At 46.1% G+C, this 25,453-nt stretch overlaps 1 protein-coding gene across 7 annotated transcripts in view; it reads right to left on the bottom strand.

Moving 5' to 3' along the window:
- auts2a (activator of transcription and developmental regulator AUTS2 a) overlaps nt 1–25,453 on the bottom strand; it is a 308,038-nt gene that overhangs the window by 7,221 nt on the left and 275,364 nt on the right. For 4 of the 7 annotated variants that reach the window (XM_087177002.1, XM_023417712.2, XM_087177003.1 and 1 more), the window contains exons 7-11: nt 5,731–6,319; nt 4,039–4,337; nt 2,431–2,669; nt 1,406–1,450; nt 56–151 (exon numbers count right to left, since the gene is read on the bottom strand). In XM_087177002.1, coding sequence (XP_087033128.1) covers nt 56–151; nt 1,406–1,450; nt 2,431–2,669; nt 4,039–4,337; nt 5,731–6,319 — 1,268 coding nt within the window. Of the gene's footprint in view, nt 1–55; nt 152–1,405; nt 1,451–2,430; nt 2,670–4,038; nt 4,338–5,730; nt 6,320–14,838; nt 15,064–25,453 lie in introns of those variants that run through there. The other 3 variants (XM_023417706.2, XM_087177005.1, XM_087177006.1) reach the window with 3 other exon arrangements.

Genomic DNA, 25,453 nt, shown 5'->3' with positions numbered 1-25,453 from the left:
CCTATCTTTAGTTTGTTTTTCTGTAGGTGTGTGGTGGTGTCGATGCGCGTTTTACCTTGGGCTGAAAGGCGCCCTGCAGCGAGCCGAAGGGCCCGGTTGGAGGGATGACAGGGGGAAGGCCAGACATGGCCGGTGGGTAGGAGTGGAAGAGCTGAGGAAGAAAAGAGGGAGAGGAGGTGTGAGGATGGTTCTGTCTGTCACTGAGATGCAGGACAACAGCTGCATGAGTCAGAGGAGGAGATGCAGCAAACAGGTTATAGTGACAGATGAGCAACATCCAGTCAGAATTTTCAAAGACTGCTGAGATGGGGGAAGTTACAGACGATTGCCTACATGTTTCACGAACTGCAAGTTTATAAAATATTCCCTGCTCATTCCCAGTGGATTTAAATAAGGGAAAACACTCCTTTGATATGAAAACTAGAATGTTGTAATACAAGCAAAATGCATGTAAACCAAACAAGTGCTCAAGGCTTCCATAAAATTATCCTGTAGAGAAAGACATGTAATCAACTACTCAGTGTAATTGTTCTTGTCAGTCATATTAGCCTTAGTGGAATTAGAGAATGTTTTTTCATCCTCAACTTTCATTTAATCATGGATGGTGCAACAAAATTATTCAAAGCCAGGACGAGTTATTAGAAGCTCTTGAGGCTACGCTGGAAGGTTTTAAATGCAACTTGTGTGCATCATGTTTTACGACATCACAAGGTTTATAGAGACAAACCGGCTTCAGGGTATTTGATGCCACCATAATAAGACTGAGGAAATACTGAGAATAATAAATGAAAGTCTTAAAAACAAACTACCGACACTCTGTAACATCCATTTGACCCTGGGCTGATCTGAATATAAATACATGATTTATCTGACATTCAAATCTTCATCTCAGCTGAGGGACAGTTTGAAGAAAAAGCATTCCAGCACGTATGTGGAAGCTTTAAAGTAAGTCCCCTTTAGTGAGTAATATTGAGTGAGCCACTGCTGTTAGCAGACAAATACAAATGCAGAGTAGTAAGCAAGACAAAGCTATAGTATTCCTCTGGTAATAATGCAGTCTCCTCTGTAACGCAGCCAGTGTCTCCTTCTGTATTCATTTCTATGCACAATAATTTCTCTGTTACGTGCATGCACAATAAATCTTGTGCTCCAAGGTCTAAGAATCCAACATTGTTTCATTAATCACAACATTTGCTGAGGCTGAAGGGTGAGATGGTACAGCTAGGATGCTTACAGTATCCATTAGGAAGAGGAGATGAACATCCAACACACACACACACACACACACACACACACACACACACACACACACACACACACACACACACAAGCATGGGCTGGAATGGTATAATGGGCAAACAACAAAGTGCTCTGCAGACAGATAGTACGCAGTAGGGAAACTCACACTGTGTCTGTAGAAGGGGTCAACTTTTGTTGGGTATTTGTCAAACTGTAGGAGAAATGAAACAGAGCTAAGTACAAATATGTAGAGAACACATGATAACCTACACATGTACACTGGCTTATTTCAGGCCAACACAGAATACAGCACAAATTGTAATTTACTAGGAACATGGTCACAGATTGAGATTATGATGACAGATTTCAACTGGGTGTCAAAGTTCAACCACTTCCCAAGCTAGACCGTTTTCATCCTCCCCTTTTCATGATCATGTGAAGACCTTGTAAACTAGCATGGGCTCTGTGTCTCATTTGGTCTCCTTTTAGTGGTGCAGCACAAGCTCAGGGCGAATATTTCCCCAGTCAAGACTAAACACTGCAGCCATAAAGAGGCTTTTTATGGCCTCATTAGCTGTCAGAGGCTTCGCCGTGCTGCCTTTGAGGTATCATCAGAGCCAAGCAAACCCTCTCTGGGCCAGGCTGTTATGAATGTGTGTGTGTGGATGGGAGTTTTAGGTCCAGCCACCCATTGCCTGTGGTCTCCCCCAACAAACACCGGGGCTCTTAACATAAGGCATTTGCCAGTAATAAAAACCCTCAAACAGGACCAAATGATGTCATTAAATTCAGAATGAATTAAGTGTATTATGTTCTGAGAGCTGGCTCTGAAGTTAACATGCTTTGGGCAAGTTATTGCCAATTTAGAAAATAACGGCGTTCAAGTCTGGAGGCCCAGAGTATGCCAGAGAAAACACTAGAAAGGCTTTCTGGGAGAATAAAGACATCATTGTGGTGTGGATGGACACACATGGTCATCATTGAAAGGCCGCCATAGAAGCTCACAGGTCCCTACAGTGTGCCGCTCACACACATGTACAACTGTAAAATCTTCACTCTCACACCCACAGAATGAAAACACTCTCAGTGCCATGCCCGCCAACTCCTCTGCATATTTAAAAGTCATTATTAGAAGACATAAAAACTTTGTTTATGGTAAGAGTTTTTCACATGCGTTCTACTTATCCTCACATTTCTGGCAGGGGTACGCACCATGGGCGGTGCTGGGGTGGGCATGATGGCGTGGGGGAAGGGCGTGAAGGTGTGCTGGTGGGTGTGCTGGTGGGTGTGTTGGTGCTGATGCTGGTGCTGATGCTGGTGCTGGTGGAACTCAGTGCGCAGGTAGGGCGGAGGGCCCAGCGAGGCGCCGCGGTCGGCGCTCTGGGAGGCCAGGAAACGGGTGTTGAGCTCCTGGCGCAGAAGGTCTTGCTCTGGAGGAGTAGAAGCAAGAGGGCAGGATTAGGACTGGGTTTGTTAATGAGGGGAGGGGGACTGTCAAGAGCTCTCAAACATTTTCACACAGCAGACTCTGAATAGACACTTAACGGCCTCAGAAGCCATTATGTAAGGTTTTCTCCCAGCCACCTACCACCTCTCGTATGGTATGAGTTTTGTTGCGGTAGAAGAAACTTTATCTAAACATGAATAGTTAAGTTCTGAAAGAAAAACTGTAATTAGACTTGTCTCTGTAATTAAAACATATTCTAGTTAATTTAATTACAGTGAAATCAAAGTTTTCCTCATTTTGCCAGGTACTGCTGGAAGCCATCAAAGACCCCTGGAGGGAGCTCAGTGTGTAGACATGTCAAAGTTATATTTAAAAAGAGAAACAAGCAGGAAATGACTGTGATTATCAGCATGTCATTTTAAATTTGAGCGAGGCTTGAGATGATTAGAACTGTCTGAGTGCTGGAACTGTCAAATGCTGTGATTTGATACGCTACAGCCCCTCTGAGAGAACAACATCTGTTTTTCTAATAACCTCTGCACAGCCTGTGGAGAAAGAATGGATTTCAAGTAATCACTGGCTTTTCTTCTAAATTCAACAAAACCTGCCTTGAGAGATTATGTCTCCTCTTGAGTAACCTTATCCTTCCTATTCCACAGTGACTCGCTACAATATTTTCTGCATTCATTTCAAGCTTTATTGGGCTGGGAGCCGGGGTGGAATTTTCTCTTCATAAAAATTTCATTAGTATCTTTTGAACAAAATCCAGCTCGCTCCGTTCCGTATTGACCAAATTGATTTCTCGCACATGAACACCATTCCAGGTGAAAATGGAAGTTCTTGGAAGGTTGCTGAAGGCGAGCCCCCCCCCCACACTGACCCTGACATTTAGCTAGACAGCACTGCGTGGAAATGTGCACGGGGTCTGTAATCGCTTTTGCTATGTGGTCCGACTTGCTGGTGGATATTACTGGTGCGTGAGAATCGATCAATCAGAGCACGACAAACAGTGTGAACTTGAACTGTCCGCACGACTATAAACACACAAAACCCCGGGCATGGAGTACATGTGGATTATCTTGGACTCAGTTGCTTGTTTCTTTAAATAATTACCAGAGCAGCATTCTGGCTGTCCATCTGTCTCCACATCTCAACCACTTTAAAATCAAACACTGCTCTGAAATGATTCCTTGTTTACTCTCATGTCTCGACCAGCCTGGCAACAGCCCTGATGCAGCAACTGGCTAAAATAGGACCTTAGCCTTTTGTTTTTTGTCAGCCTAATAAGCAGTCCTCTGCCACACCACTTGGGGGCGGTGTGGGGACATTTGCTGGCAGCCTGTCATGGTTACCTGAGTAGGCACTCCCAGCAGCAGGGTGTCCAGGTACTGGCAGGGCGCTAGACGTCAGTGGTGGCGGTGGAGGCAAAGCCGCTGGAGGAGCGAACATATTGGGGTGATGTGGGTGGGGCGAGGACTGCAAGGCAGGGGGGAAGCTGTGGGGGGTGTTCTGGTTAGCCGCCAAGGGCAAGGGGAAGGCGGAGGCTGCTGCTGTAGCGGCCGCCGCGGGAGCTGGCGGGTGGTGGGGGAGGTGAAAGGAGGGACCAGGGGGCCCGTGGGGCTTGGTGCCTGGTGTGCTGCTCCTGCTGCCGCTGCGAAGAGAAAGAGAGAGAAAAAAAACAGGAGAAAGATGGAGAAAGGAGCCAGGTTAAGCTAGGCGTGATCAGTCAAAATTAACACTTGTTCCTCCACACCCCTTAATCTCCATCTGCTCCGACGTTCAATTCCCAGCACAGTGTTTTCACACCTCAACTGTCCTCCATTTACAAGCGCCTCCCTGCTTCTCTCTTGTGCCTCACAGAATCCAGGGCAAACATGATCCGCGAAAACACCACATTTTCAGCACCCTCAGATACAAATAAACCACCGCTGGCAAGCATAACACAATGAGCATCTGTCTTTGAACAGCTTCTGTTAAGGCACTTCCTCCAGAGCCAGGTAGTGAACATGTGCATCGGAAATGGGATGAGAGGGTGTATGCATGTGTAAGCAAACAGTCTTTTGTAGTGTGTGTGGGTTTTTCCCCAGGGGCAGCCACAGAGCCTGCGTCTCCACAGCTCCACGCACAAAGCCTAAAAGCTCATTTGCAGCGCTCGCTCTTTGCTGTGGGCCCCGGCCGTGATTATTCACAGCGGGTGCCAGGCCCTGCCGGCGCACTGGCAGACTGGCAGAGCTGGCACAGAGAGTGGGAGGTGAAGCCAAGTCCTAAGAGCCTGTGAGGCAGAGCTGTTGTTGGGACTGAGTGGGTTCTGAAGGAGCTATGCTGGAGTCCTGGAGTCTTAAATTAATGAAGAGTCTCACAGGCCTCAGTGCTCCTCCACAGATATAGGACACAACACACTAAACTTAGCCCTGCACCAGCTCTATTGTTGTTATTTTTAATCAGATGAAAGATTACTGTGATGATGGTGTATTTGAACGTACAAAGCGGAGTTCCACTGAGGATTCTTAAGAACTTGAGAAATTTAACAGCCCTCTGAAGAATTCATTTTATCCAGACAGATTATTACAACTTCCCTCTTGGTCTCATGCACAAATAACTTCTCATCAATAAAATAAAAACAATATAGTACTGATTCAAGGTTATACTACACTATCACATGTAATGCCAGTATAACTGATTGGGGCTGGAATCTGTACAGAGCCCCAGTGACAATGTGGGTGGCTAATAAATCACAGGCACTCAGGGAGCAGTGTGGCCCTTTTATTTCTCTGTTAATAGACGCTGCTACTGTTTGGCTCAGGGACTTGAAGCTCTGCCTGATAGCAATTTACATACTGATAGGGCATCATGCGTACTTTCAGCTCAAGAGATATTCTAGTGTTTTCAAGTATGTGTGACTAGTCTGTATGAATGTGGAGGTTTTATCTGCTCTGCTGTAATTTTCTGCATCAGAACGAGGACGCAGACGAGGACATGAGAGACATGAATCTTCACTGTAATGAACTGATCAGTCGGTGTGTGAAGTCTGATGTTAGCCGTACCTGTGACCGTTGAGGTTGAGGCCGTTGTACGCAGAAAGGGGCCGGGGGTGGCAGCGCGATGGAGGCCGGTGGGGCCCCGCCTGGCTGGGATGCTGTTGGTGAGGATGGTGAGTTGGGAGGGCAGGCGATGGTGGATGTGGGTGGAGGCTGGGCGTAGGTGGTGGCCGGGGGTGAGACAGCAGTTCAGGCTGGTGCTGGTGCTGATGCTGGGGCCGGGGAGGGGGGGGCGGCGAGGGCTCTTGGCCCTGGGCGAGAGGCAGGGCTGCGGGCGTCTGAGGCCTGGGGAGAGCCTCTGAACGTGGGGGCAGGTGGGTCGAGGCCGGAGCCTGGGTAGGGCCGTTCGCCTGGGTCCAATGAGGGGACAGGGGCCGGGGGATGGACGGCTGGGGCTGTGGCTGTGGCTGGGTAAGGGGGAGGTCTTGGGCGGGCAAAGGCTGCTCGGGGGTGCTGGATGCAGGGGGTTGGGGGTCCTTGCAGCTCTCCTGGCTCCTCTCTTGACTGCGCTCTAGGCCTGACACCTTGAGGAGGCCTGGGCCGTGAGGCTCCTGGCTGCCATTGGTGGAGAGCACATCGATCCCAAAATCTGGAACTGTGTAAAACAAAGAGAAACACTGTGTGAACAAAAACTGCATCTCCAATAATAATACTTAGTTTTCAAGCTGGTGATCCACTTGAACAAAATGCTCAACACTGCAGAAACATAAATGAATTTTCTCTGACATATTGGTGAATGCAATGGACATGCGCTTTTAATGGATTAGAAAAAGTCAGAACACCCTGCAGGATCATGGTTTCCTGACACGCACACACACAAAGTACAGACACTCAGCTCTTTAGCTGCACATCTGTACAACGACCACAAAGAATGAACACTGCAGACAATGTGTGTGAGCTATAGGCCTTTTGTAGGCTACTGTCTTTCTAACTGCCATCTGCTCTGCTGTGCTCAGTGTGTGTGCTTTGAACTGATAGACCAACAAACTGACACCCATTTTTTTCCTACTCTTCCTTCTCATACTGACACGCCCTGCTGGGGTTTGCAGTGTTGCCAGTACAAGCACCGATTCCTTCCCAAGCCCTTTCACGCAGCCTTTAGCGCCTTCCCCGAGGAGAAACTGCACATCTGAAATGTGTTTTTCTTGTTCAGGCTGAATCAGTTTGTGTTGTACACAAGATACATTTCCAAGGTTAATATTTTTGGATGACAGAACTTGCACTTGTAGGACACATTATATATATTATATATAATATTCTGGTCAGTTGAGTTAATCAGACAATTCTGCATGTAGCTACCAGTTACAGATCTATTGCATTTACAAACAAACTGTAGCTTAATTGTGCAGAATGAACTTTTGACATTTGTACAAAGGTGACAAATGTTCTTTCACAAAGAAGTTAAAACTACACAGTTATGCTTAAATAATATCTATCCTTGTGAAAAAAACTGGTATGTGTTCATTAGCTCATGCTAACTATTAGTGCATATTAAAGGACACTGCAGGATAACAACACTGCATTCATTAATTCACTTTTGCATGTAGCGTGAAGGACGGCTGCACATTAGCTTACTGTCTGATAAGGTCAGGATTAGTTTTATGGACTTTCAGTAATTGCCAAAAACCAGCAATTACCTGCCATTAGAAGCCGTGGGTGGACTTCATTATGTCCAAAGTGTGAATTAATCCAAAGAATGAAAAACGACTGCTGTACAATGTTGAAGTCTCACAGAACAATAGCTAATAAGCTCCATCCAGGGTGTTTCTCTGCAGGGACCTCCTCCTACAGAACAAAGTGCTCAGAAACCAGCAGTCAGCTTGGCTGCTCCAGAGGCAGAGAGGCTCATGGGGGATGACAGTGCATACATAAACTGTAATTAACTCTCCCCAGGCCTCACAGGGGTTTAGGGACAGGAGCGAGGGCTCCTCCTCCCCCTTAGTGAAGCCAGCTAAATCCTTTACCTGCCAAAGAGGTGTAGATGGGACCCAGTTCCCCTGGGCTGAGACAGCAGCCTGCTCTGCAGAGCTGCAGCCTGTCACAGCGGCTTCCATCTCACTGACACACTGCTCCCCCTGGACCAACTCCTGTGGGAGCAGGCTGAGCTAACAGGGCTCTACGAGAACGTCCGTCCATTAGCATTCAAATGCTAAGCGAAGTATTAGCAGCCCCAGGTGCATGTGATATTGTACTTAGGGGTCAGAGGAGGCAATTCCTCATGCAAGATCACAATCAATATCAACAATAACAGCTGTTGACTCCTGCTCTATGTGGGTGAGCTTACTGGGACATCTGCCAGGAGACAAAAGGCAGGCTTTGCCAGGTTCAAGTGTGTTTTAATTCTCTCTGTTAGCCGTCTTTGGGCAAGCACAATGAAGGAAAGTCCCCACATCATGCACAGAGGCGTCAGTCTTCAAAGCTAACTAACCCTTACATAGACACTGTATCTCTTCTTTGGCAGTCTGCACACAAAACACATCCCTGTTCAACCCTCACGTGCATCAATGAACAAGAAAGCCCGGCAGCCCTTAAATCCATCTCCCTCGTCCATGTCAGTCTTCTCCACTTACAAATGCTATTACCGGTCAAGAGAGACTGCTGCTGGCAAACAACTTCACCGCAGCAGACGGGAGAGGAGAAATTCCCAATTCTCAAGTCTCCTGCTGCACCTCTGAGTCCCTGAGGTCCACGGCTTGTTTTGAGAATGTGCTAACACGCTAAAAAGAAGGTGTCTATTCTGGTCATAATGAAGACTCCAGGGCCAGGCGGAGCCGGGAAGAAGAGAAGAGGAGTACACACCAGTTTCCCTCCCGTGAGGGTTCATTTGCCAGTCTCCTTCATCCCTGGAAACAAATAAGCGCAATTCCCACTTGGGTTACTCAAAATGTGGAGCCCTGCTGTTTCTCAACGTTTCAGTAGCATTGTGGTTTCTAACTAGTGCACGCTGCTTGCTGGAGCATTACATGCGAGAAAGAGGCCTATGGGTTTGTGGGTTAGTTGGGGAGGCAAAAGCTAGAGGCCGGATTTAAGAAGTAAACGGGGTAACAGGGTTTTTTTTGAGGGTCAGCTGGGTGTGTGTGTGTGTGTGTGTGTGTGTGTGTGTGTGTGTGTGTGTGTGCGTGCGTGTGTGTGTGCGTGTGCAGGAAAGCCAATTATTAAGGCTAGATGTCAGGGGACCGAGCGCAGGGCTTAGGGGGATAACTCATTATCCCAGGGTGAGCCATCTCTTACTGTTCACAGTGTATTAGCTGCACACACCAGCACTCCTGATTTGTATCTCCCCACATGGTTAAAGCGACACTGCAGCATGTAATCATTAGACGGGCTCCATCTCTGATCTGGCTGAACTGAATCTAATATGATAACAGCAGATATAACGCAGTATGACGAATGTAGGTGAAAAAACTCGGCCCCTTAAAAATGTTATTTAAAACTGCCGTAAGACATTAGATAAAAGACAAGTTGGGTGTATACAGGCCTGTTTCCTGCTCTGTGTTTCACCCTTATTGTTATTGTCCTGCAGTGGACCACAGCTCATTAGTGCCATGCAGCTGTATTTACTGTTAGCATTTTTTAATGTGCTGCTAATATCACATTGAGCCTGCATGGCTAATAGACCTGTGTATTGGCCGGTTAATGGTCCTTCATCAGCAAGATATTTGGATTGGTGCAGCCGTATGAGAGACAAATGGCTCAGCTCTGTGAACCAATGTTTGCCCTGCGCTCTGATCTGCAGAGGGAGTGACAGGAGGCCTGGCAAAGTGAGATGCACGACATTAGGTTGTTTAATATGGTGTTAGGTCATTACCGCAGTACATAAGGGGATTAATTTAGCATATTATATTTCAATGTCATCACTAGATACAGCCTGGCCCATATAAATGATTAACAAACAAGCACCAACATCATCATCTTTTAAAAGCTCAACTGGCAGCTCAGCACCTGTCCTTTTGAAAAATACATTAGTACCCAAAACGAGCCAAAACTACTTTGCTAATCTCTCTCGTTTCTCTCTCTCTCTCTCTCTCTCTCTCTCTCTCTCTCATGAGAGTGTGGGTGGATATGACAGCCTCCACCTGGGCCTGGAGACAAACGGCAAACGGATGCCTGCAAGGGCCTCTGTGACATCCAAAGCTGCTGTCCGTTGCCGTCACTCCTTCTGTCACATCCTCCTCAAAATAGCGCCTCGACACATTCTAAACCCTCATACTCATTTATGGGATTTCATCCAGGCAGGGGTCACATAGCTCCAATCATGCAAAACCAACAACCTAACACATAGCAGCGGCCACGAGACTGACAACTGAGCCACGGCCACGGCGTGCACGTCGCAGGCGGGCACTGAGCAGGGGTGAAATGCAGTAAGGGTTGAGAGTGACATGTTAATGCTTGTGCTTCAGAGAGGAAGCTGCTGTAAGGCCACAGGTCATTTTCTTCCTGTAAACTGACTCAGTTTTTAGATTAGTCACTTCTTTTCATAAACATCCTGTAATCAGGATGTAATTACCATTCGCAAAATATGCCTTAAAGCAAAACTTTTAAACAACAAACAAATTTATTCTTTCTCGTAAAGAACAAAAGTTAGATTTCCAGCTAATGAAAATATTTTACCAAACCTACTTTTGGCCACTAAATCCAAATTTTTCTAAAATAGTTGTTTCCAGATGTTTCGGCTGAGAGATAACATCATGTGTGTCCTCAAGCAACAAGGTGTGAACAAAGGTTCAGACCTAAAAGCAAAGACACCAATGACACACCCCATAGTCGTGGGCGGCGGTTCTGAGTCACTTCACTAGTTTGCAGCCACCAAAAGATAAAAAAGGATAAAAAGGAGGGCGTCAGGGTAAATGGAAGAGCCAACACCAACCAGAGCGCTGAGTGTAACAAAAGAAAAGGATCAGATTGGCAGAGAGTCAGCAGGTCAAATCGCTCCAACAATAACACGATGGGTTTCCAAACAAACTCGGTGATAAACTCTGCTTTACTCAACTGGTCACGTCCCGTCTAACACTGGCTCCTGCTGAGCATTGGTTACTGTGTGTGAGTGGTAATGTGGTGTTACCTTAAATCTTTAGTAAATTAAGGGAAGATTATATTCTGCAGAAGCACATGTACATACACAAACTGCCTCATATTCTAGCATTACTGGGTTTATTTTTGTCATTATAGTAACTGCATTTATTGCGAAACACATTCCAGTTGCTCCTTTCCATTTATCAACCTCATTAGCTCATCGACACATGACCTGGCTCGTAATCAACACAGTGAAGTTCCAGCCCTCAGACTGTGTCCAGAACTTATCTGGTCATCAGTGGAACTAAGATACATACTGATCTTAGTTACAGCCACCAGACTGTATTTTCCACAGTGTGTGAAGATGATGTAGTGGAACAAAATACACCATATGTTACGTAAATAATGGATATTACATGGAGATAAAAGACAATAATAAAAACAATTAGACATGAATACCTAACTTACAAATGATTGTTTTTGTCAATATTACTGGATGATTGCTAACTTCAGGTGACTGCCTACCGCCTCTGACCGTAGCCTTATTAAACTGAAGACGTAACAGTACCAAAGATAGTGTGAGAGCTAATGCCTTGAACAATAGCCATACACCATACACTTGCACAGCTCTATTTACAACAACCAGACGGCCATAAATAGAAGGTTCAGAGTCACTGTACTGGAGGCTGTGGCAGCTGTGCAACTGTTGAGAGCATCTAGGAAACAGGTGCTAATAGGGAGGGGAGGGGGGAGGGAGGGCAGTCTGCTCTGCATTATGGACCCGAGGGCAGAAGATGATGCAATGACATGTAACCTCTAGGTGCTGATTGTAGGTCTGCCCTTTATCAGTGTCATGCTGCAGCACGAGCTATGACTATTATCATGACTATGCTAACATGTTTGGTGTTGTTAGCATTTGCACTACACACAAAGTACAGCTGCTGCTGCCGATGGGAATGTCATTAGTTTTGCAGGTACTTGATTAAAAAACAAAGTATTGGACAAACTAAAGATTTGATTTAGTCTAGGAATGTCAACCTCGTGGTGTCGCTGGAAGAAAAGTCAAAGTCACTGAGATTCATCCTCTGGGTACCATGGATATCTGAATCAGAGTTCATGGTAATCCATCCGATGGTTGTGGTGACATGTCACTATAAACAAAAATTGTCAACCCGATGATGTTGCTACAGGAAAACTCAGTGATCACCAAAGTTTGAGGTTTTATCCTCTGAGGACCATGAATTCTTCAGATTTCAAGGCAACACGTCCAACAGTTTGAGGCAAAGTGGTGAACAAACAACCCAGGAATATACAGCATTAAATATTCAATAATATGTATGGATTGAGAATTTTACAAAGTCATTTTTCTATTTTGACTGACAATCCAGAAGCTGTGAACAGGGATGGAAACTGTAGCCTGCAGGCACTTCACACTGTATCTGTGGCCTGGAATAAAAAAAAAAAAAATAAAAATAAAAATAAAAATGTAAGGACAAGCGTTGACATCTCCAAAACCCAGAGGTGTCTGTCACAGCTGACAGAGACCTTCAAAGTTCTACTCATTCACTGTCGCCCCTGCAGTGAGCTACGTTTTTCTGCCATTTTTCTCCATCTCCGTCTGGTATTCTCCATCCTGTTAGGCGACAGTCGGCAGCATCGTGTCCAACACTTTTCATAGATCAAATCGCTTTTCCAGAGCCAACAATTTTACCACACTCCAGCTGACACGATGCGTTTGCTGAAAATTGCACAGGTGAATCATAAGATTCATTTGGTGTAGAGACTCTTGGCAGCATGTAAACAGTGGTTGTGTTGTTGGGAGGAGGCTATGTTTTTCTGCTCTTCACTTTCTCTTCTTTCCTCTGCACTCATCATCATCATCCTGCTTCTCCTCAGAAAACAGAAAAATAAACAGAGGGAGGCAGACTGTTTGTTTAAGTTGAATCAATTAAAATGCACACTGTGCTGAACAAGGATGCATGGCCCTCATTGAAAATTCCACCTTGCGTTGGTATGTCTCAGTAAACATTAATTACAATCAGGATCTCCCTCTGTTCTGGGCTGGGCATTTAGAAGCTGGCAGAATAAAATCTCCCTTAAAAATATTCACAGTCCCCAGTTATGCAGAATGTTTTAAGGGACAATTTTGCCTCAGGCTTTAGTCTGGAAACCATTTAGTCCCTCAGGAAAAAAAAGGAAAAAGAAAAACACCGCAAACTCGCTCCTCTTCTGTCTACATATTTTGTTTGACAACAAAATTAGAGTTGTAATTGAGCAGCAAGTGTTGACAGTGGTCTGACCTCCAGAGTGGTTTAGACACCATATGTTCCCCAAAGAGCTCCTTGGTGAGGGGCCGGGCTGTGTTTATTTGTTCTTAATGAAGGCTGCAGTCGCATTAACGGCAGACATCTTTAACAGATCTCCCTCCCACACAGAACAGAACAATAAATAGCAGATCACTAGTTTCTTGCTGTCATTCATGGATGCTCAAAAAAGCCTCAATCTCAGCTGAGCTGCCAAGCCAATACACAACGGCATCTTTCCTTTTTCTCTCCATGTGTTTGTGCATTTACAAAAAAAACTACAAACTAGCTACATGTTCAGTACAACGGCCCTCCGATGAATACCACACGTGTGAAACTCACAATGTTCTCACACTCAGGAGAGCCTGTCTTCCTCAGTGGAATACCCTGGGGTTCATATTAGTGGATGACATCTGAGCTCAACTCCCATGACTGCGGGACTAGAAGGTGTTTTGAATTCCCTGATGTTCTAATACCCCTCTCTGGTGCCCAGAGTGGCGACAGTCCATGAAGCCTGTGTCTGCACATTAACCAAAGGATTCATTTCCTCATCTGCAGGGACACCACCCCACAATGCACCTCTGCTGAGGCTTTATCTGACTGTCAGTTTTGCTGTGAATGTGGTCAATTCCTGTTTTTCCTGCTATGCTAAAAGATAGAGGCTAACCAAATGTTTACACACGTAATGTGCAGTAGAAAGCTTACACTTGCACTTTGGTCTTGTGATATCAGTTCAGAAGCTGGAACCCTGTGTCAATGACCTTGGGGGAAGCTTGTCCCTGATTTCATAGCCACAGCCTCCAGGGAATCTCCTCTCGCTTCGCTCCTTCTCCTCCCTTCTTCAGCTCTGAAGACTAACAGCATTAGCTACTCTAAGAGCAGTAACACCCCCTTACGTCTCCAGAGTGTCGGAGCACCTCATAGCAACGAGTTCACAGCACACAGGCATGTGTGTTGGACATGCCCCAGATGGGAGCTCCGGGCGCTGGGGCCTGACAATGATGGACGCTCCCCTGCTGGCCCTCCCAGACTCTCCGTCATGTCAGCAACTCTCTAAAGCCGGAGCCGGGAGGGGTGTTGGGTTACACAGCCTGGACATCCTGCCGTGTGGAGGGTCTTGGACTGGAGCTGTTTTATTAGTGCTAGACTCCCAGGGGTGGCTGGGGAAGGGGAGTGGGAAGCTAAACAGAATTAAAGGTGGGGGTTTAGGTGAGCAGGCCAACTATTCTGGCTGTGAGAGCATGACATGTGTAGTCTTTCAGTGAGAATACCACAGTGTGCTGATATCACTTCACAGTAACACAAACCGCTGCTTTAACAAGTGGTGATTGAGCAAAAGGCCAAAAGCAGGCGGGTGGCAGGGGAGAGTTGTTAAGCTGCCTCTCTTAACATCTATATTTCATGCCTGTCTCATTTGGTTTATGAATTTTGTATTACGAGTTGTGAAGCCAAAGCAAGTGTGTATGTAAATATAAATAGTGTGTGTCTATGAAGTGATGTCATGGCGCATGGTGTGCACGGCTAACCACACACATAAACCCTTGACTCCTCTTCAAAGACAGACTGTCTGTGACTGTGATCTTCTGTCAAATGGTAGCAATCTGGGGTAATTGGGCTTAGTAAGCCACTGAATGTTCTGAGCTCTTCTGACAGATGCAAGGCAATAGAAGAGAGGCTGCCAGACCACAGAAAACAAGCACTTACACATGTTTACAGTATGACAGAGTGCAGGAGAGAAGTACAAGAGTGATAGAGAAGAGCAGAAAGGGAAAGAAACTCGCTCTTTCCTGTCACCTACCTTTGCTAGTATCCATCCGTGTCCCATTCATACTCTGTCTGGTGGGAGCAAACTGTTCTGTCTCCTCTCTCTCGAGTCATATTGAAGCCATTTACTAACTGAGAGCTGCAGCGACAACACTCTTCCACCCACAGTAGCTCTGATTACAGATGCTCCTGTAATGGCTCTTAACTGCTTCTGCGTCTCACTCTTACTGCTCCCTTCTCACCCCACCAGCATGTGGAAAATCTGCTGCCTTGCTGCTTAGACAGCTCCTGGGGCCTTAATGTTTGGACACCTTCTCTCTTGCCGCACCCCACCCCTCCCTACAAAAAACACCATCACCATCTTTACGTGCACATGAGGATGTAGCGGTGGGATCAGTGTCTCATTTCCAGCTCCCCTTAGAGAACAAATCTTTATATATCCCTGAGGGTGTGAGGTCAGGCTGGAGGGATCGTAACGGGAGAAGAGCCGGGTCAGGGACTCGATGACGGGCATGCTGGCACAGGTGACTGCAAGAAGGGGTGGGTGGAAAGCCAGCCAAGGGGCCAGACTTTTCCTGCCAGGGGCCTGTGCAGGGCAGCCCTCAGGGGGACACTTGTTGCCCGCGGCTGACAGATCCTCTGCAGGTTTGGCTGTCATGCCCAGGCTCACTGAGGCTTTGAAATAACAGCAGCGTGTAATGAGGATCCATCCAGTCCACAGCAATTGGTCAGCACACACTGTCACAATGGTGTAAAACTACACTGAGAGACAAGGCAGCTGCGGAGCGAGCCAGACCGTTTGACCTGAAACATGTCACACGTACATAAGCCAGCTGATGGGACTTCTCCCAGGCCCTGATATCTCTCTACTGGTGAGGAGTGAGAAATGGAAGGTGGCCAGTGTAGATTTTTTTTTTTTTTTGTGTGCATGCATGTTGTTCCCTAGAGAGACGCACAGTGACTGTGCTGCTGAGGGGCCCACAGCACCGTACATGTCAGCAGCTCTTCTCAGCCAGCCATGAAACCTCTGTCAATCCTTTGCCAGATCAGCCTCACAGTGGTGTGAATATTTTACAAACACCACAGTATTTTGAAGAGTGTGTCATTAGGAGTGTTACGCATTGTGTGACAGGACATGCAGACCCTCAATGATCATTACAAATCATTTACTTTGGGTCATTTTCAAGTAGCTCATTGGTTTTTGTCACTATGGTGAGAGTGATAGAGTTACACTTTGTCACTGTGGCCTATGAAATGTCATTAGACCTTATTGCACACATATAAAATTTAAAGGAGTCCTTTGGAGTTGCAGGGCTCCAGGGTGCGACCAAAACTGTCAAGTGCGACTAAATGTTTTCATTGGTCGCACTGGTGCATCGACATTTTGCAGGTTTATTTCCGCGCCTACTCTGCCTCTGATTGGCTCTGACCCTGATTCTCTTCTTAGCTGAACGCGAATGGGGAAAAAAAAATAAGGAATGTGTGTATGTGTGTACCCCTCATCACAACTTTAAAACATACTGGTAATTCACAACAACTGATTGTTTTTTTGTACAAAAGAAGCTGCTGTGCCCGTCACACCTGACTCAACATCATCGGTGCAGGTAATCGGTGTAGATAGAGGCCCACTCATTAAAGCGCTAGTGACCACATGTGGTCAGAAGCTCAACAGGGCACCTGTAAAAAAATATCTGCTTGTCCAAAACAATCTTGCCTTATCCTATGCGCTAACATTTAAAGCTGAAAAACTTTATAAATGCTGTGTGTCTGAAGCTTTTTATAAATGAAAAGTGTGTCATTGGCCATTTTAAAATAAAAATGCTTGGCATGCAGCTTTGTCATTGTAAATCTCAGCTGCTTTGACTGGCTTCGCGTCTCGAGGCTGGAAAATAGAACTGTGTCTTATTTCTTCTGTGGTGTGTCAATCAGCCTGTCCTTCAAGAAAACAGGGATTTTGATATTCATGTAAAAGTAGGCGAACGCTTTGACTCGAGGTTGGTGTGTGAAAACAAACAAACAAAAACATTGTCTCATGTGCTTTTCGCCCTAAACACAGCTTTATGTCCCTGCTGCACCACACTGTCCCACAACAGGTGGTGTGTGAGTTAGTGCGTCTGCTGAAAAACAGGTGTAAACAACACACAAGCATCGTTCCAGAACTTAAGTCTCAAGACTGCAAACTACACTAATGTAACAAATCACTAACCTGAATCTGTGCAGGAGGTTAAACAGTGGGAGCAGAGACAAGAAAATAAGTTTAAAAACAATAACAGGATCTCAGAAGAAGAAATCTGAGGTTGTGTGTCAGCACAACTCAAGCATTTCACAACTCACTGACTGGCATTGCAACATGTGTTTCTTGTTGGTCACTGTGGCAGCTTAGGGAAACAATAGACAATCGCCTCCTGAACCAACAAACTTCAAACGCAGACACGCTTAAATCTCAATTACAGTCACATGCTCATAAAAAAACCCACACCCGCTCATAAACACCCCTCTCTCTCACACACACACGCACACACACAGAGAACACTCTACCAGTCAACAGGTCCGATGCCACCCTAGTTGAGGTGCATGTACTGCAGCCCTATGTCTGCTGGCTGGATCTGTCCAGTGTTGGCCTGTCCTCCATGAAGCCGTGTCAGCCTGTCAGCTAAACCAAGTGGACTGCACCAAACCAGCCCACAGGGGTGTCTGTTAATTGTACAGTTGGCTCCTCTGAGGCGATAGACAGCCTTTTTTAGACCCTCCAATTGCATCAAGGGGTGTTGACACTCCGCTCATCCATTGTGTCAAGTGGAAAAAGCCCTCTTTCTTCTTTCTATTGCCTCTGCTCTTTCCTCTCCCCCCTTCTCTCTTCAGCCAGCAGGCAGAGTATGAGAGTAACTGGCTTGCAGCAATAAGGAGAGTGACAGCTCGAGCTGACACACTGACACCACCATGATTTCACCAGGGAGAGAGGCATGGAGGGCTGGAAAGAGAAATCTGTCCCCAGAGAGTCATCAGTCGGGGCCTCTTTCACTCTTTTTCAAATGGGGCCAACTGGTTTTACACACATCCACGCCGCACATTCCGGCTGCTTGCAAGGATCAGATTCAATGCAGCCTGTCCTGAGTCTTAAAACTCATTCCAGAGGGGTAATAGCTTGAATGCATGGATCAAATATCTGAGAATCTCGTAAAGTATCAATTTGCATGTAGCCTTTTCTCTTCTTAAGTCTTCACTGGCATTACAGAAGCTGCCGATGTGTCTGCGTGCATGTGTGTGTGCGAGCACATCAAGTGCTGTCTCATTACCCCCTCGCTCAGGTTTCACTGCAGTTGGATTAGCGGGACACCCGAGGCAGAAACAAAGCTGTTAATGGCCATCTCTCCTCTCCTATCCACTCGTACTTTCATCCCTCCTTCCCTCTAGCCTGGAAATGCCGTGTGGTCTGCTGATGTAGTGGTTAACCTACCTATCGCTCACAAGCAGGGAGGTGTAACCAGGCCTAAATTCTCACCCTCTTCTCGCTGCTCACGGCCTTCTTTTTTAGCATCAACATGCTTTTCAAAATAACACCACAAATTAGCTGAGGGCTGTTGGCAAGCTTCACAGTGATGAGCTACGGCTGTGGGACTGTGATACTTGGTGAGGGCGGGTTAGAGCAGGGGAGGCTGGTTGGGATTTAAGCTGTTTATTTGAACTGCACTCTCGTCCAAACAGTCAGCTGCCCCTCTGCTCCCTCGTCAAGCCTCAGAGCTTAAGCTAGGATTGTGGTGTTAGTGTGGAGAGAACAACTTGATATCCCCCTTTGGGCAGCGGCTGCCTTGAGCTTGGGTTACTTTAGGGGAACAATGCAGCCTCTGTCCACGGCCTCCTACTCTGCGAAGACATGGGCTCAGACAAGCTTGCTAGTGTCAGGCATGGCCAGGGGATTCATACATCACAACACCACAGTGCACACTGACTGAGTGCAGGGTTTAGGGAAAAAGCTTCCAAACACAGCTTCCCAGCTTTGCCTCTAAATGGCCCAGCAGAGCCCCTGTCTCAGCGCTCTAAGAGCTAAACCAGACGTGCAGCTTGTACCGACGCAATGGCCCGTTTGCTCTTGGCTTCAAGGGCCTGAAAAAGCAATCCCTTGTGGGATTTTGGTTTTTGTACAACAGTATTTACAGTAAAACCTGACACATGGAATAAAAAAAAAAGGGATGTTGGAACCCCAAAATCAAATGGCTCCCTCCAGGAGCAGCTTAATCTGCAACAGATGGTGACAGTCTGACGGACGTTGATGGGTTTGGGCAGGCTTCTAAGAACAGTGGCCAAAAGCCAGAGATGATGAACCAAAAGATGGTGATAAAAATGGAACACTATGCAGTTCGTTAAACTTTGTTTATATCAAATGCACATGCTTTAAAGTTTCCTTTTCCAGGATACATATAAAACTTTACAGATGTGTGCACATCACCCAGCACAAATTAACCATGTCTTCTCCACCCACGCTGCTCAGAAGTCTTGAGATCACACTCAACACCAGGGGGCGATGTTGCCCTAAAGGTCTGACAGCCACATCACAACTTCCTAGAACTCCTTGTACCTGACCTTATGCAGTCAGTAGCCTGTGGAAATATAATGAATGTGGTTTGAGACAAATGAAAGCCAGGCAATGTGTGCGCAGAGCAGAAACACATGCAAGGGATCTATGGGCTGCTGCTAACAAACCAGGATCCTGCTCTGTAGTCCTCTCTAATCTGCCCTGCGGCTCATCAGGGCTTTATTTCTGCTCTGCATATTTATGAGAATCAGAGAGGGTGAGAAGGGAAAAAAAGATAACCTCTTCTCTTGTGGGGGCAATTAAAGCCTTGCTTTCATCAACCCTGATCAGAGTCCTCTTGCTTTCGCGCTCTCTCATCTTTTTGTGTCTCTTAAAAGGCCGTGTTTACACTTTCACTTCCATAGTATTGACCCATCTCTGGAGCTGCACATACAGGGAAACAGAAAGCCTCCTTTAGCCTGTCTTCCCTTTTTTAAAAAAAAAAAAGCACTGCTGAACACCGCAGTCGACGGTGTTGGACCAAAAAGTCTGACTATAGGCTTCTATTTCCTGGCTTTCTTCAGTGACCGCTGAGGATTACACAGATTACAGCAGTGATCATTTATGTGATGCAGGCAAAAAGCTTGAACATGATGGCAACTCCCTGGCAGTGTCTGAAGAATCCAACAAACACTTTCATCCTAAACAGTTCAAATATTTTAGTATGTGTGGCCTTCTGGCATTGATTTATCTCCATTAACATATAATTCAAAGTGGCTGGTTTTATTAACTTTGGGTCGTCGTTCACCCTCTTCATCAAGGGTCATTTTTTCTTTTTTAAAGCGAGACCAAATCCTACTTCATGCTGCTCAAAGCAACACCAACACCGCTGGAGTGAATCGTTTCACAGTGAACAGTAACATCTTATCCGCTGTGTTAATCCCATCTCCTTTTTAGTACGTGTGTCTGCAAAGCTGCTATGCTGCGTTTCTGGGACAGAGCCCTCAAGTCATTCGCCAGAACCAAAAAGCTGTTTGGTAGAATGACATCATGAGGCAGCAGAGGCTGCTTAAAAACACTGAGATTTGGAGAGGCAGCGTGATGGAAATGGCTGGAGGGGGAAGACCTGGAGACGGGGAAAAAAACTGTCAGACACACATGCTGGATGATGATAGAGGAGTAGATTATTCCAGACCAGCACTCCTGCTGTAATGCGTACACACATGCACTCACACACTGGTGTGCACACACACCTCTAAGCCACCACGAGGCCTCATTAAGGCGTCCTGCTCTTTGTCCCTCTTTGGCAATGTCACCTCTGCCGCAGGGACCAAAGACAGACACAGGCATAATTGGCCTGAACACACCGACAGTGCACTGGGAATGGCTGGGTCTTGATAAGTGCTGTGTATGTGTGTGTGTGTGTGTGTGAGTGCGTCTGTGTGTATGTGGTACATTGACCCTGTTAATGCTGCACAGTTGGCAGGAGAGTGGCTGATGTCACATTGGATCAGTGGATGTTGGTGATGGTGATGGCAGGAGGACCTCTCCTGGGAATAGGAGACTGGTGCTTTCAACACCTCCACCCGCACATCCGCTCCCACTAGCCTGTGGTATCACCACCGTCAACATACATCAACGACACTCTGACAATAAAACACCTAAAAAAGGAAGATGCACGTTACGAAAGGATATGTATTCACCTACGGGCACTGCAGCTTTTCCAAAAACCTTCATGAAAGAAGCTGAAAAGTGAAAAACTGTCACCATCTCCGTGAAAACAGCTAATCAGCAGAGACAAAGAGTACGCTTACGTCCTTCTGCCTTAGCTAGACCAACACAGAGCGTTAACAGACATGTACAGTACACAGTTGCTCACCATTCAACCCTGACTGGCTGTTAAACCACCACATATCTGAGTGTGGCAGACATGGGGGGGGGCAGCAGCAGGAAAACTAAGGCCTTTCACTTTGATCTCTGGAGTGCAGCCCATTTCAATGTTTGTGTTTGAGATGTAGACCTTTAATTTTGGCCTGATGGGTTCCAGGCTCTTTGGGTTTAGCGTGGTATGTCGGATATAGGAGTGTTTACACAGTCTCCCTCCAGCTCTCCTGGTGCTGAAATAAGTGCATTAAGATGGATGGATTTACTTAGTCTCTAACCTCGGGATTTGGGGGAACAAACTCTGAATGACCTCTTTGTGTTGCTGGAGGGGATGGAAGGAGACCGGCCCACACTGCTGCTGTGTGAGCGCGTTTCCTCGGCACCAACAGACCCATTCACAGCATCTCCTTAAAACTGATCCTCTAGTCAACAAGCTTCTACTGGGTAGGCACCAACTAGACTCACATACAGTATTTACCTGACTCGGTTACCTGCCAGAAATTCCATCATCAGACCTGATTGCTTATGTTAAGACTTTAGCAGGTGACTGTGAGTGAGATAAAAGGCAAACAGACAGATATTAATGAGAATGTATAGTGTACTGTGTCCGTTTTGAATGGATGTTGTGTTATTCATGATTCTGAATAATGATTTCATTGAGTAAACCAAACATTTTCCATCAAACTTTTGCTCTCAGACCTGACACAAGACCTCATAGAAAAAAATGTGCCCAGGTTAAAACTGAAGACCCTCGTCAAAAGGCTGAAGTAGATCTGATTTAAAACCAAACTAAGAATTCTGGAAGAGCATTCCCCTGCAGCAGAGATCAGGACTAATGAGCTGTGATCGATACAAACATTTAAATGTGATTTTGAGAAATGCACAGCTGGAAATGCTGCCATATTTCACTGCCCACAGACTGACTAAGTATATGGGAGCTGTTGACATCGGGGGCCGGACAATTGTTTGCAACAGTGAGACAGTAAATCAGCCAGTGCTCCCCTTGATTTGTTAACCTTTGTTTGGCTGTGTCAGCAGAAGAGGCATGGCTGGAGCGGCCCCTTTCATGGTCATGAAATACAGCCTCTCTCTCTGTAGTTGCAGCCATGGAGAGGAAAGGGGGGGGGGCTTCCCTCTGTGCTGCACAGGATATTGAGCTTCCTTTACCCCTTGGAGATACATTAAATGCTCCTAGCGGGGGATGAATAACCACCAGAAGCAAAGACACGGGGGAAACGCATGGAATCTGCTTCAGTGATATATCATTCAGAGTTAAATCCTTCAGCTCTCTCTTATTTCTACAAACATGCTCACTTATTAAATACCAGAAGGGCATTTTGATTAGTTTTAAGCTTGTGTTTGAGCAAAAACAACAACAATGCTTTATTCCAGCAGTTATATCTGGGGGGGAGGGGGCCCTGACCTCTCAGTGACCTCCCAGCCCCAGGCAGGGAGAAAGAGACCGTCCTTGACTGCAGCCGTTCCTCAGAACGCACAAAAGGCCAATGGTGGTGGGGTCATCTTTCCACTGCACATCAGGTCAAGTTCCACAGGCAGCCCTGATTTCTTGACGCACAAACCCACACAGACGGCAGAGGTCAGCATGAGGGCAGTGCAGGGAGCCCGGGGCAGTAAACCAACACTGGTGCTGTGAAAGGCCAACCTTCTCTTTCCAGTCCACTGAGTGAGTTAGGGAGCTGCCTGGGTGATTTGTGGCGTGATTGTTGCTCTCTATATCACTTGAGATTACAGCAGGTGGCGGCCCACAGCCTGCAAGTACACACAGCTCCAACACCAGTCCTCCTCAGGAAAGCGGGAGAGAATGAGAGAGAGAAAAACAAGCCCTCCGCTCCCTCCCACACAGCAGTAATACGCTCACAGGCAATTTTGCTGCCAGCAGAGCTCTCTATGACAATCCAGGGAGCTCTTCAGCTCTGATATCTGCCACAAAAGTTCACCTCCGCTTTTCTCTTTCCACTATTTTTTTAAACAATGTCATCAGTGCTGCAAATTACACCTTCCACATCGCACTGTATTCTCTCCCTCGGTGACAGACGCACTCAAGCCCGACACACTTCACCAGCGGCGCTCTTCACGCTGGCGTCAGCCCCGGGTCTCGCTGTAGCACCGCTTCATTTTCACATTAACTCCAGTAAAGCATGGTGAAATCAGCGTTGTGCTGAGGGGGGAAACTGAGAATCACTACACTGTGCACTTCAATTCACCCCCGCACTGAACTCGCTCTCACATCGTAGACACAGCTGCAGGAGATGTCTCACTAGGGACGGGCTTCTTCGATATATCTAGCAGATGAATTCTTTGAAAAAATCTCGAGTACATTTTCTCTACACCCTCGAACAGAAAATCACGCAACAAAGTTATTTCTAATTGTGACCACAGTTTAAATGCGACTTTGATGATATATACACAGGTAAAAGCCAATTAAAGACTCGTCTGTCATTACTTACTATTCTAAACAGATTCCATCTGCACCAGACTCAGCAGTTCATTGATGAAAACATTTTCATGTCTGCTCTTGATAAATGGCACTGCGGAGCTTTTTAAATGTCAGCCAGCATTATCTTAATCTCACTGCTGGGGCTACGCTCAACAAACAATGCACAGTGAGCTTAGTCTCTGCCCTCCAATGACTTAGCTGAGTCTTCAGGACGGCTTGTGGACTGACAATATCATGAAGGATGGGAATGTAACTGGGTGACAAGATATTACTGCCCTGGGACACAGCTTTAATCATTTGATAGATCTGTCTGTGGGGCTTTGTGGTGACATGCGCTGCTGCGGTGGCTTTATAAGCATCTGTATCAACCCGGTGCACTCCCTGGACAGCGGTCACAGCCTTAATAAGGCTTGGTTACTGATTTCTGCCCACAGCACCTTGAAAGCAGCTTCGATGTTAGTAAAGTTGTTGACCGGTGGCCAATAGACTACCACAGCTTTTTGCCCGGTGCTCGCTCTCTTGCAGAGCAAATGAATCAGGAGAGCTCTCACTGACACCTGCAGGCGCATCGACAACTGCAGTAATTAGAGCTAACATTTAATGACTCTTAGTTAATGAAATCCATTCCTGGGCAAACTGAACCCAGAGTGAGCTGGAGTGAGGGAGAAAAACAGAGGGGGAAGCAGAAGAGTGATAGTGACTTAAAGCTCCACATTAGACAACTATGCAGAGTTGACACAGACGGCCCTGAGGTGACGCCGACACGAGAGGGGAAGAAAACAAATCAACGTCAGGAAAGACAAAAGCTGCATTCACATCAGTCGGAGTTTCTCTTTAAAATGCAGTGTAGGCCTTGGGTGGAAAAAAACAAAACACTGTGGCTTTTGAGTTTGCATGAAAAATACACAGTAATACAGTAATTATTGAGTAGGTGAGAAAGCTGTGAGATTAAAAGATGAGGGACCAGCACTAAGTCTTCAAAGAGATCTGAGGTTGCCCTGGGCTAATTTCCACTCTTGCTTCAGAGAAAAAAGCCAACAGTCAGTCATTAACAAAGCTGCACATCAGCAGCTGAATTACAATGGCCTTCTCTTCTCTCTGTTGTTTCAACGTATGTTCAGGGCATCTTACCTTTGTTCCACTCAGTGCCATTATTATTAATACTATTGTGACTGAATCTGAAATGAGCTTTTGGCTCATCCACCATGAATAATACACATTCTGTCATAGACATGTCAAGCTATTTGCTTTATTTTTCTGCTACTATTAATTATTTAAAGCCTGATTTATTCACCAAAGTCTATTGTCCAGCAATGTTTATATTTTTCTCCACTGTAAATATTCCCAGATGACTGTCTATAGATTTCAACACTTGCAAACTAATGACTCGACTGCAGCAACAACATTATAGTTTCAGCCGTAACCATTCCTTCATTGCAGAAGTCAATACAATAAGTTACAATTAAAAAACAATACAATATTAAACGGTGTTTGCTATCATGGTGTGTCATGACTTTTTCAAGGCGCATTCTGAACCCTGAAGCCCAATAAGCATTTTCTGTGTACCAACAAGAAAGTGCACAAACGGTCAAACAAACAGACTTTTTGCACCTGCCTCTGAGCAAATATTGACACTCGTCGTCCCACAAATGAGTCGCTCTCCCTGTTTTTGTTGGAGCTGTTGCCCGTCCTGAGGTTTGGTTGCATTAGAGTGCTGGCAATCCCCTCCAACAAAAAACCCACCTGACTCTTTAATCTCGACACTACCCTCCATAAAAATACCAGTGGTCCTTG

The sequence above is a fragment of the Seriola lalandi genome, unplaced genomic scaffold (assembly GCF_002814215.2).
Source record: "Seriola lalandi dorsalis isolate HSWRI2012SDOR001 ecotype SW California unplaced genomic scaffold, Sedor1 jcf7180002054577, whole genome shotgun sequence".
In the NCBI taxonomy this organism is placed as follows: Eukaryota; Metazoa; Chordata; class Actinopteri; order Carangiformes; family Carangidae; genus Seriola; species Seriola lalandi.
Note: the sequence above shows the minus strand (reverse complement) of the source record. Positions and strands in the feature narration are given on the sequence as shown.